The sequence below is a fragment of the Notothenia rossii genome, assembly GCF_949606895.1.
Source record: "Notothenia rossii genome assembly, chromosome: 11".
Taxonomy (NCBI): Eukaryota; Metazoa; Chordata; class Actinopteri; order Perciformes; family Nototheniidae; genus Notothenia; species Notothenia rossii.
The window spans coordinates 33,447,435-33,460,978 of NC_136910.1; the positions used below are offsets into that span (position 1 = coordinate 33,447,435).

The 13,544-nt window shown below is 41.4% G+C and overlaps 1 protein-coding gene across 1 annotated transcript in view; it reads right to left on the reverse strand.

The window, feature by feature from the left end:
- Positions 1-13,544, reverse strand: part of kcnt1a (potassium sodium-activated channel subfamily T member 1a) — a 115,845-nt gene that overhangs the window by 26,650 nt on the left and 75,651 nt on the right. The window contains exons 14-17 of the mRNA XM_079659799.1: positions 5,037-5,100; positions 4,800-4,908; positions 1,346-1,454; positions 123-272 (exon numbers count right to left, since the gene is read on the reverse strand). Coding sequence (XP_079515925.1) covers positions 123-272; positions 1,346-1,454; positions 4,800-4,908; positions 5,037-5,100 — 432 coding nt within the window. The remainder of the gene's footprint in view (positions 1-122; positions 273-1,345; positions 1,455-4,799; positions 4,909-5,036; positions 5,101-13,544) is intronic.

The following is a 13,544-nucleotide window of genomic DNA, read 5'->3' on the forward strand; positions in this document are numbered from 1 at the left end:
GCTTTAGACAAATAACTCACATATTCATACAAAATAATAATCTGACAGCCCTGTGACTGTCTCTGTACATTTTCAACTTTTCAGCATCTGAAGAAGATGCTTCAGCTTGCATGTCAACTCACTTCTTGTGAGCATGAAAGGAGGCGTATGTAAAGCTTTTGCCGTTATACTCTCCAAAGAACTTGCTGTCACACACTCGGATGTGGTACACCTCGTTTCCAGAGCAGCAACCGTACATCCTCTGCCACTGCTCCGGAGACTGCTGTCCCTCTCTGCATTCACACAGGAAAAACACAAACACACATACAACAGATCAATGAGCCTAAAGGGTTAAACCAATTTGACACATACTCATGAAGTCATGCTAAATCATTATCCTACTCCAAAAGGGTTTTCTAACACCTTCCTGAGTCTCCGGGGTTCTCTGACTCGGCATGTCTCTAATAATGTTGTTGTAATGACTTCTGCTAATAATTGGCTCAAGTGCTTTTATTGAGTCTGATGGGCTGCAAGAGATGCTCAGAACAACCCTGAGGTAGGAGTTGATGTACTTGTTTCTAAGCAGTAATTTATATTAACATAAGAAGACTTATCCAACGTGTGGCACACTCACTGGTTTCCCTACTGTAACACAAGGTAAGAGACAAAAAAAAGCCTGCTCATTATAATCAATATCTCCTAGACTCTTTTAAATGTATTGACCATGAACCTCTTTGGTGTCCCAAATTCAATTTCATGTACTCAAGGATGTCCACACATGCAATGCAAACTCAAAACAGCATAGTATCTTAAACATGTTGTAAAGCTCAGTAATGACCTTTCTATTTAATAATATCGTATTGTTGGTCTACTGGTGATTCACCCCTCTGAAAACAAACTAACTTCCTCATACACAATCCACAATCACAAAAGCTATAATAATCATGCAATCTCAAAGCCTGTTTGACTTTGTCGAATACAAATACAACAGGCTTTCTATTCTTAAGAGCTGGCAGGAACAAAGAAAGTGCTGTAGCTCAGTGATTCCCCTTTGTTGCAGTTTCACTTAGTCACTGACATCAGCTTTTAAGAGTGATCCGTCAATATCCCATTTTCCAGCAGAGAGCTTTTCACACTGTTTTACAAAGAACACATCCAAAGAAATCCATTTAGTCACTGCCTGTTTTATCTTCTTGCCTAATTTGAATCTCTCTTTACTTCCTGTGCCTTTTGTTTTGCACAGGGTTAATCACCTCTCTGTGCGAGTTCCATAAACACTTCTCTTTACTTCATCAGACATAAACATGTGAAGAAATGTTAACTTCACACTGAGAAGAAATCAAAAAGCCAAACTAAGATGGCTGACCGTCCGCGGGAGGTGTGCACGAGGAGCGTGACCAGGGTGGAGGTGGCGGGACACACACAGTTGAGGGCCAGCATGGCGTACTTGAACTCCTCCTCACACACAACATGATCTGAAAAAAGGCAAAGACGTAGAAGTTACTTAGCACAACATTTTCCCTGTTTCCAGTCTTTATGCTAAGCTAAGCTAATGAGCTTTCAGCTCTTGCCTCATATTAAATCATGCTCTTTCAACCCAGTCTCATGGCATTTCGTGTTCACCAACACGATTTTTCCCTTTTTCGTGTTGCACAGCACGATTTTAAAAGCAATGTATTTCTACTGGTAATGTGTTTCGTGCCTGCAGCACGTCTTTTTCTCCGGTCGGGTCATGGAAGACCGGAAGCTGTGTGGTTCATAAAAACATGTTCTTACTCAATATCAAGCCACAATTATTGATTTTATTTTAAATCGTATAATTTTGGACTTTTGTTTCCGTCTGTGAGGAAAATAAATGGGGCTCAGAGCCTCAGAATACTGAAATCTGTATTTTTTAAACCTTTTTTTCCTTCTAATTTGTTATTCTTTTCAAATTAACACACTGTTATTTACTCATCAATAACACACAATTATCCTTGCTTTTATTTATTGGTTTAATTCCATAATCTCTGGCTTTTTTGGCGTCCGTCAGGAACTGAATTTCAAAATAAAAATAACCATAAACAGACATAGGAATTTCGAGCGATTACCCAAGATCCTCAGCTATGTTTAAGCTCGCTGATTATATGTTTTAGCCGCAATGCATGCTGGGATTTGGGGTTTATATGATATGAAATCCGGAAAACATTTTAAAAGAATACTTAATTCCGAGTGTTCTTGCTTTTCTAGTCATCACATAACGGCAATGTAATACACGGTTCGGCTGCATTACATATTACAGATCTGCCGTAGTTCTTTATTTATAGAGCCCTGATGAGAAGAACTTTGGAAAAACTGGAAGAAATGCCGCAAAAACTGAATACTTGACGTGGATCATAAATATATCAACAATTAATCAACATCTTCAATTTCTCTTCACACAATAAGTCTCCTTTCAGTATCAACACTAATTCGGCTGACTTTTACATTTGATCTAATTCATAGATAGCTTATATTTACACCCTAACAGTGCACAGCTGATATAAAAGGACTTGTAGTTTTTAAAGATATTACTGATTTTCTTTGAATACAAGAATGTACATACTGAGTCTGAAATAGTATAGCAATATGCTGTAAAATTATGTGAAAGCATGAATACATACATAAGTGTCCTACACTAATAATACAAAGTTATTATGGCTGTGTGTACCTTGTGTGCACCGCCTAGTGGTTAAAGCACGTTATTGAATTATTGTTTTTATGTGTTATATTTGATTAAAAAAATATTAAGAGTACATACTTTCATAGGGGGAAAGTAGAAGGTCTGTGATAGAAATATAGAATATAAAAAATCAAGAAGATACTATAAGTGATCTCTACAATAAAACAGTTTAGTGCTGGATGTACAAAGATATTAATAGGAGGAGGTGCAAAACAGAAAAACGAATGAACCTTTATTTAAACATTAAATAATACTTTAGATTAAGGTCTTCTTTTAAATAAGAAAAAAACGATGGGGTATCTATCTACAGATAAATATTAAGCCTGACAAAGTACTTAACGTCTAATATATTGCTTTCCTGCAATGTTAACTATGTTGAAGCACTTATTTTAACTGATATTATAAACATTAATTATACTCTTATGTATGTAGATAGTATAAGAAATGTGCAGAATATGACAGTTTAATGGTGGAGATACACACATATTGATAGATGTCTTGTAATGCGCTGTTGAGGAACCTGTGACCCAAGATTTTCATTCATTGCATACACCGTAGTTGTGTATATGATATGTCAATAAACCTTTGAAAATCTTGAAATCTTGAAAGGGATGTGCAAAATAGCCATAATATAGTCTTTAATGAACTATTAGTAGAGAATAACAAGTAATGAATATACTTTATTACTCGTTTCCATTCATGTCAATTGCAGATAAATGTTTAGTCTTCTCAAGCAGCAACTATCAAATATCTCTCCTGATTGTTGGCACTTGACAATCACCTTCCCTGAATTTTACTCAGGTGTAACTAAAGTCTGATTTAAGGGTTGTTTATATTTCACATCATTTATCAGAATCTGCAAAGTAACTCAAATAAATGTAGTGGAGTAAAAATACCAGGTTAACCTCTGAATTGTAGTGGAGTAGAATTACAAAGTAACAATGAGCTGTCATGTGGGTATATATTAATGCTGCGCATTATGGATACAAGCGATTTTCACCCATTTATTAATTATATGTTTTACATTTGATAACACCAATGTGTTTAATACTGGCAACTTCTAATTGTGGGAAAAAACGAAAACGTTCAGTAGAGACGTCCCATAGAACATTTTGCGAAACACAATAGCCAGCATGTGTAGTTCTGGGGGGTCGTTCGATTCCAGTTTTGGATAGTCTGGCGTGGTTTCGTTCCATTTCAAACAGCTGTTTGACGCTCGGCGTAACCTTGGTGCACTGCCACTCCAACATCCAATCCCAGAGCTTGAAGGTTAATCACAGGGACTGTAGTCCTAAACGATAGCTGGGGATTATGGGAAGTGTAGTGTCTTCAGCCATCCTAAACTCCTAGAGGCCTACGTCTGTTTCCGGTTATTTTTATTTTGAAATTCAGTTCCTGACGGAAGCCAAAAAAGCCTGAGATTATGGAATCAAACCAATAAATAAAAGCAAGGATAATTGTGTGTTATTGGTGAGTGAATAACAGTGTGTTATTTTGAAAAGAATAACAAATTATAAGGAAAAAAAGATTTAAAAAATACAGATTTCAGTATTCTGAGGCTCTGAGCCCCATTTATTTTCCTCACAGATGGAAACAAAAGTCCGAAATTATACGATTTAAAATAAAATCAATAATTGTGGCTTGATATTGAGTAAGAACATGTTTTTATGAACCACACAGCTTCCGGTCTTCCATGACCCGACCGGAGAAAAAGACGTGCTGCAGGCACGAAACACATTACCAGTAGAAATACATTGCTTGTAAAATCGTGCTGTGCAACACGAAAAAAAGGGGGAAATCGTGTTGGTGAACACGAATCAATAGATTAAAAATCGTGTTGGTGAACACGAAATGCCATGAGACTGGGTTGGCTGTTTTTGACCACTTAGTGACGTTTGGGGATTATACATTTGGCAAACTGTAACTGTTGTTGGTAACTTACTTACTATATAACTGTTTTTTCCCGTTATATTTTAACAACGTGATTGCACCTATCTTTCCATATTTTTGCATATCTGCTGTAAGCTAGCTATCTAATATTTATGAAAACAGACTGACAGAGACAGTTTGCGTTGAATTTAAAGCTTCTTGCATTCTTCAAGTTGGTGAGTAATTTTACCTGCAAATTTCACGTGAAACTTATTTTCAGGTTTGAGTATCTGAACATAAAGGGGGCAATTGGGAGCAAAGTCCTTCACAGCCCAGGCTCTCAGGATGGTCTGATGGTCCTAAGGGAAAACAGTCAAAGATAATGCATTATTAAATTAATCTCCTCTAATTAATTGTTAACTGTCCTGATGACTGACAGTATTAATGACTTGTTCATTGTAAACAAATGAACGTCAACTTTTCTTACCGCTGCCATGCGATCCACCTCGTTACGACTGCTCAGAATAAAACAGGCCTCAGCATTATCCATTCTGCAGAAACAGTAAAGTCAAATTCAGTTATGACCTTGAACCAGACAGAAGAGACAACAGAGACATCCTTTGATTTAATATTGAATGTAACGTATAGATGAACACACAAAGAGCAGCCTGATATGCTCTGCCCTGTATATTTTGGTCTGTAAACGTGGAGCTGTTTTTATGATTATGACAGACAGGAGAATGAAAAACAAGAGTGGGAGGATTGAAACGGTGCCAGATGCAGGATGTGAGCGCGACACAGACCCTGTCCTCCACTTCTAATTGCTCTATCACAAACCTGCCAAATGTTTACAGTGAAGTTATATAACCAATTTCAGTGAAATTAATGTTTGGTGTATGGTGCTCCACAGATGATTTTACCACTGTTGTACAATACTTAAAGGCCATTTTCCAATGCAATTGTATCTCCTGGACACGAGTCAGGCTCGAGTGCCGATTTTCGGGAGTCGTGACTCGACTCAGACTCGCGCAATGATTGACGCGACTCAGACTCGTGAATTCTCGTGCACAATGACTTGGACTCGGACTCGTGAATTCTCGCGCACAATGACTTGGACTCGGACTCCTGAATTCTCGCGCACTATGACTTGGACTCGGACTCCTGAATCTTCCCCCCCACGATGACTCGGACTCGACTTGTACATTGACGCTCTGACTTGGACTCGAGCAAGTTTTCTCTGGAGTCTGATGTCCTCTATCCTGGCGTGTGCAACTGCAAGGCAAGTTCACGTACTGGGCCCTGCTATTCCAGTCTAAAGATGTCTAGAGACACATCCTGCATCGTGCTGTATGCTTTCACACATTCTGCTTCCACATTGGAAAAGAGCAGCACAAAATGCTCATTATGTGCAGGATTAAGTTGAATTATTTGAAGTATTAAAGTAACGTGGTATGGCAGGAAAGTTAAATCTGGTATATTCATTTTAATGTCACCTTATATATATTCATGTGTGTTAGATTTGAAGGGACAAAGTATATTTTCCCTCCCCAATATATTGAGGTGAAGTCTTTGTGTTTAGAGAAGGATGGGAGCAGGGGACATCCTAATTTGGGGATAGCTCCAAGACTCTGGAATGTGCCCCTCGTAAAAGAAGGGGGTGCGTTACTAGGGATGTAACGATATACTGAATATCGCGGTATCGCGGTAAATAAACTTCCCAATACCGTCGTGGGACTGACAAAATCTACCGCGATTTTCCCCAAAAAAATATTTAAAAAAAAAGGTTTTTTTTTAAACACTTTTTTTTTTTTAAACCTTTATTTAACCAGGTGGTCCCATTGAGATCATCGATCTCTTTTTCAAGAGAGACCTCTCTAACATGGCAGCAAGTAGGTTACAACATGAAAATAAAACAACAGATAACACAAAAGGACATCGTATTTACAGGGCTACATTTACACACCTAGAGACATTGACAAGTATCAACCATATATTTATATCTCGCCCTGTCAATAAGCCTGGCGTTAGACTTTTTCGCTGTCCGTCATTTCGACAGACAGGATCGTAAAATATCCGTCATAATCCCTTATTACCCGTCGGGTCTGAAAAGTTCACGATAGAGCATGCTCGTGAACTGTCAACGGGGTGGTGGGGGGGGGTGGTGTTATGCCGAGTGTACATGCACCTCGCGGGACACGCACAGCGTAAAGCAAGACCTCCCAGATATGTATTGATCTGTACGGCAAAGTACGGTTTGGAAACTATATCATTTCCTTTTGGAGGGCATGCATAACACGGCATAACACCAGAGCCTGGCTGCGGGGAAACGTTGGCGCTGTTCCGAGTTTGTTCTAATCTGTCAAAATGACAGACTGCGTTCAGATTTTTCCGTCATTGTTAAATAAAATATTCGGTTAACGCGACCACTGGTGTCCCAGCAACATCAGTACCAAGCGACAGAGTTTTTTCCAGAGCAGGGGATATTGTAAATGCCCAAACATCCCAGCTTATAAATACCTGGAAATGTGGACATTCTCATATTCCTAAAAACCTGTCTGATGATGCTGAGTGAGTGACTAGTGAGTTTGAGTTGAGTTACTTGAAAAACTAAAGTGAAACTTGATTTATTTTATTGCAGGGTCTGATTATTAAATGTCCTTGTTTATTTGTGAGATGCAGTGGCATAAAGAAAACAAAGCTTACTTTGTTTGGTAGTACTAGTAGGTAAAAAAACACTGGTTTTCTTGTTCCAGTCTGTTACTGTCACTTTGTTTTTGACACTTTAAAATACTGCTATCCTACAAAAATGCTGTAAAAATCAGATTTATTATTTAATAAAAAAACATTTTCCGAGTAAAAAAATGTTTTATTGAAGAAAAAAAAAATTCTGATTTTTTTCCCCCTTCCCTTTATTATTCAATATCGCGATAAATACCGTACCGTGGACTTGTTATCGCGATATTATCGTACCGTGAGTTTTTGGTATCGTTACATCCCTATGCGTTACACATGCTTGGGGCAAATATGTGTGTTTTCATTGCAGTAAATATATGTGCTACATGATTACTGTTCAACTATACCTCTGTTCTTATTCTTTCATGTGTGGGTACTAAATGGCTACAAACATTGTGGAGAAATTAGCTTAAACATGTTTTATTACTCTATATGAAATGGAAGCAGCTTTTATGACAGGGAGGAGAGAGCTGGGGGAGGGGACATTCTTCCGAAGATTTTCAGCTTGTCAATTATCAGGGAAATCTACTTGTTTTCAATAGATGTTTGTGGTTGGTTACTTTGTATTAATAATAACAGTATGTGTAAAGGAAGCTGGAAATATACAATGTGAAACCTTTTATTTGAAGTAAAGGTGGGAACGATAGCTCAAACAAATGGAAGGGCTGTAGGACAAATGAGTGTGTTCTCTATATTAGGCCTGTGTGAAGTTTGACTATTTGAAAAGCATCTCTAATACTGCTTAAGAGCATAGGTAATGTGTTCTTCGTTATTATTGATATGAAAGTGATTTACTCAGGGCTCAGGGACAAAGGGCCATAAAGGGGATGTGTGTGTGCTGGCTACAAGATGTGAAATAAGATAAGGAAACTTGTTGTTGAGAGCAAGTTCGTACCAGACACCAAAAGGTATCTGGTCTTCGTCAAACTGAAAGAGACTTTTTGTTTCCGGGTTTCTTCTGCTGTGTCGCACTGATTGGGTGCGACAGGCCATGTGTTGGTCTCTGCCAATAAGATGACCTCTGGGGGAAAGCACGCACACACCTCCTCCTGTGTTTTTAGTATGAAACTCTGTGTTTTCCTTTGGTTCGCGCTCTTGTTTTTGACCGGCCGTTCCTGAGACCTGTCTCACACGTGGTAGAACCTGAGCCCGGAGTACTCTGCAGAGTGCTTCGTGATTCCTTTGTATTTGTATTGTTACCTTGTATCATTAAAGCAAGATTATTGTTTAACTTGTATTCTGGTGTTTTCTTAATCCCTTCCCTTTTACGAATTTACCCAGCTTATCAAACGACACGCGGAGACGAGGTTGGTTTTAAACATCCTCCAAATCTCCAACAAGTGGTGACCCGACGTGTCTGAGTGGGGTGTTTTCGGGGAAGAGACCACCAGCAGCAAGCGGACGGAATAGTCCAGGGCTAAACATCTCGGCCTCTTCTGACAACTAAAAACAGAGCTCTGACAATAACAGGTGAGCAGATGCCAGCTTAATTCAAAATCTGTGATTTGACCATATTCCAAATTTTAGGGTTGTCAGACGAAGTTTACATTGGTTTTTTTTGGTAACAATACGGATACGTGTTTTAGCTAAAAGGTAGGATATTAAGTTCTTACAGTTGGAAGGGTATTGGAGTCCCTGGCTTAAAAAGTGGAGGTAGAGAGTCCCCACAGGTAGCCTGTCTGGAGTAGTCGAATGGTAGTATTAAGTCTCCATATAAGACTGACTCAAAATAACGAATCCACAGCTTGACGGGGCTGGAGATGAGTTATTTTTTATAAGTGATCCAAAGGAGAGTAACGCAAACTTCAGAAAGTCATTCTGAAGTGACCGGGCCTCACTATATCCTTTGGTGTGTTGGGGTTGAATCTATAAAGCCAAACGTCACGATAAAAAGTTCTGTAGGCCTGGGTTACGGCTCCATGTCAGCGTCACATCGTTGAAAGACGGTGTTGAAGCGCGCTGAGAGGCTTGCTAAACTTGTTGAAATAAACATCGGACAATAAAAGCTGAATAGACTGTACGGGGAATTTTTTCTGTGAATATTTACTAGTCAGATAGAGAACCGAAGTTTAAGCCTGCTGCTTCCAAAATCATTTCTCTCCTGAGTGAGATGGAGCTCATTCCTGGTCGGGTGCCGCCATCTGGTGGCCAACAGGGTGTGGCACAGAAAAGACAGACTAGCGGTTCGAGTATCGCTTAATAGTATAGTTTGTTGGCTCCATCTGCTGGACGTATTTTGTAGTATCTCTTGCAATATTGCGTTACACCTGGAAGACGCTTTAATCCAAAACAACTCACAATAACTGCGTTTCACCAGGAACATACAATCAAAGAAGACAGGATCATTAAACTATAATCAGGTTTTATAAGTGCCAAAACATTTCAAGTGCTACTCAACTGGCTTTCAATAAGCCAGTCCGCTGCTCCTATATAAGTGCTTTATTGGTACTTTTCTGTTATTACATTTATCACTCAAGGTGGAGTTCAAATACATGTGTTTATACACTCAAACTATTTACACGTCTAGACAAAGGCAGGGCAGTTAAATAAATACAATAACTACATTAGGAGTGACAACGAGCATTGTCCTGTATATCACAAATTACTAGTGAACACATATTAACCTAGTCAGATAAATACACGCGAAGTCAATATGGAAGGGCAGTTCAAAAAAGGTGATTTAGACGTCCCAATTCCCGGAAGTTTCCAAGAACAATGGGGACAGATTGAGGGATTGATTCTAAGTGGAACAAAACAGGGAGACAAGAAGAAGGCTTGTGGCGACCTTAAGTTCCTCCATGATAAAATGATAAAAGAAGATAGAGTGGGAGGAGATGAGACTCTAGGAAATTTAGGCTCAGCTCTGAATCTTTATGAGCGACAGCTTGTAAAGAAACTGGGAAACCTAAACGAGCAGAAACCCGGATTGTTTGGCCGTCAGAAATTAAAGGAAGAGAAAGAGGCGGTGGATAAATTGAGGAGGATTTGCCACAACGCAGCACTTGTCATGAAGGGGATAATTGCTGTTCTCCCCCCAGTCAAAAATCCCCCAGTCCTGGTAGCAGCCCAAACACAAAGGGGGAAGTTTCAACGCTCTAGTGACGTTGGCACTCTCCTGATCCTCGTTGACATTCAGGACACTTGCGTGCTGACACCACCACCCACAGATGACGACATACATCAATATGTTGCAAAACGTATCAAATTTTATAGGGATATGACTCAAGAGGACACCTCTGCCTCAGACAGGGGGAAACAAACTCTCAGCAGTGCTGTAAATGATGTGTGCACTGTAAGAAGGGCTGGTTCAGGAGAGAGGTCTCAGACAGGAAATGTAGAGGATCAGTTTGTCCCAATTACCTCCCCCCTGATTTACCCGGATTTATCCGGTTTATCTACACAACCGCCTCCATACTCTTCCCCTGTCCTAATCGCACCCCCCAGGTATAATCTACAAATGCCACTGAAACAAGTGGGCTCTGGGTCAGCCCTAGAACAAGCAGGTGTAAGGGGGGGTAACTTTAAAATAGTGGGTAATGTTTCGCTAACTCCTTTAAGGAAGACCTCCATTAAAAAGGGCGATAGCAGCCCCACACCGGAAGAATTGATCGCCATTGTAGAACAATGTGACGAGAGGGAGAGACAGGAGAAAGCACGGGCCGGCGATTACAGACAGCAACGGGAAGAGAGAGCAAATGATGAGAAAAGCAGAGAGGATGGTAGTAAGGACAGTCAGGATAGTAAGGGGAACTATCACCAGGAAGCGGAAGAATTACTGAGACGGGAGAAGGAAGAAATAGACCGAGAAAGTCAGATCAGAATGAATGGAGAGCAAAATGGCGGTGGCCCACAACAAACAGGTGGGGAATGGTATGGTGACAGTTCTCCCAATAATGAGGGCGGTTTGTGTGACATGCCGTTCCATGAGCGGCAGGCACAAACAGGCCGTTTCTCCACCAGCAGGGGAGGGGCATCGGGGGAGGATAGTGGTGAGTGTTCCTCTAGAGCAGAACAGGGAGAGGTCAACGGCAGGATGGGCAAGAGCAAGGTTAAGCACATAAATATGACAGGAATAATCACTGAACTGACTGCTACACAGGTTCTTGCACTTCCCCGTAGGAATTTGAGATCCCAACTAACCTCAGAAAACCCCACACCTCTTGCCTTTATTGCTCCAGTATTACAAGCTCCTTTGGTGGCACTCCCCAATGGGAATACCGCTTACCACCCTTTCTCACTAGGAGATGTGCATGCACTGGTTGACAAAATGCCGCTACCTACTGAGGGAGGGAGACATTGGATGAGGAAGTTTGCTGATATGTCAGTAGGACAAACAATCTGCCTTGGAGATTTCAGGAGGATATTAGCACAACAGACTTCCAGCCATGACGTAAAGAAGGTTGAGGAAAGATCAGGAACAGTAAGGATGAACGATAACCAGCCTATCTCTTCCAACAACATACACAGCTTGCTGAGCTTGGCAATGAGAGAACATTTCCCACAGACGGGAGGAGGTTACGGCTCACTGTCTTTCACGTTCACACCTGGGGAGGCCGCAGCAACCATGTTGCTCAGGTCACGCCAACAATACATAGTGTCTACTGACAGTAGTCCAGAAAGTAGTGACCAACATATGCAGATGTTCCGTAAAGCAATATTGGCAGCAGTACCTGCCGTGATTAAAGCTCTTATGGAGGACAACCCAGAAGTGGATCTATTAACCACGCATACATGGGAGCGTCATTTGGGCCATCATTTAGGCAAATTTAACAAACAACACACAAAGAATAAAACCGAGGAGGAAGAGTTGAGAGTGCAACTACTCCGTACTCAGCTAGAAATAGCACGTAAAACAGTTCAAAGTGAGAAGAAAAGTGCCAAACAGCTGATTGTTCATCCTGTGGCACCAGCAGAGCAGGCACCGGGGCCGCAAGACCCAAAAGTGGGTTTTCCCAACCAAGGTCCATTCTATAACCAGCCCCGACATGGCTACAATAATGGTGTTCAGCAACAGAGGGGCGGGTTCAGAGGCAGAGCTAGAGGTAGAGGAGGGTTCCAAACAGCTTCAGGAGTGTACCAATATCAACAGAGGGCATGCTTCATCTGTGGACAGGCCGGCCACTGGTACAAGCAGTGCCCAAAGGGAACCCCTCCACAGGAAGGGCGGGGACAAGGGGGACAGAGAGGGCATGTACAAGAGCACAGAGCAGACATGCAGTATTTCCAGGAACCCCAAGAGGCAGCCCCACAGGCCCAACACCAAGACCAGGGTCACATTGCACCAAATGCAGTAGCTGCTCCCTATGGCCAGTTTCCCCAGTACGAACAAGACTGTTACCCACCACAATGAGGTCGCCCAGGGAACCCTGAATGTACGGGCCTGGCGGATCCTTACATGGACATGACTGTAAAGAACGCGAAATTACCATTCCTTGTTGATTCAGGAGCTAGATATTCAACTATCAACTCCCCCGTTTTCAACACATCCAAGTCCGGTAATACAGTGTCAGTCATAGGGTTTTCGGGAGAAATAGAGCAAGTACCGCTCTCTACGCCATTAACCACCAGAATGGCGGGCCAGCTATTTTTACATCAGTACATTCTGGCACCCCAAAGTCCGGCTAACCTCATGGGGCGGGATGTTCTTATCAAAGCTAATGCCTCCATCCTCTGTTCCCCCGACGGACTAATACTATCATTCCCAGATGGCACTCGCCTCAATTGTTCGCTATCAACAATAAAGTCAGCTTCTCAAATGATGTTGGCCCAATCCACTGCAGCAGAAGCAACTCAGTATGCCACTATATACTGGGGGTTGCTCGACCGGCCCCAAGAAAAGACACCGGGACTATTTTCCATTTTTCAACAATGGAAGCCGTGGATTAACCTCCTCAGGCCTTATGGTTCCCCCCCAGATCCTCCCCATCTGACGCTGAATTATGATAGAATGGACGACCAAAGTTATGCATATGCGTATGACGCAGAGGTGGCTATGTCCATTTGGGACGTAGCCACAACCAATTTATTTATGGGTCAAGCGGGGGTGGCTGCATCTGTTGAACTCACTGATGAGCAACTCTATTGGTACCGTATGTCAGCTGAAGCCACACCACACATTTCATTAGCTATCGGGAGGGGCTATGAAGCCAGGGAACTTGGTCTTATGGTAAAGACACTGCTAGAAGTCGAGGATTGGGAACCAACACAAATAGCAGCACTCACATACTCTCCCTCACACAAGGCTTACGCTCTAAAAATCTGC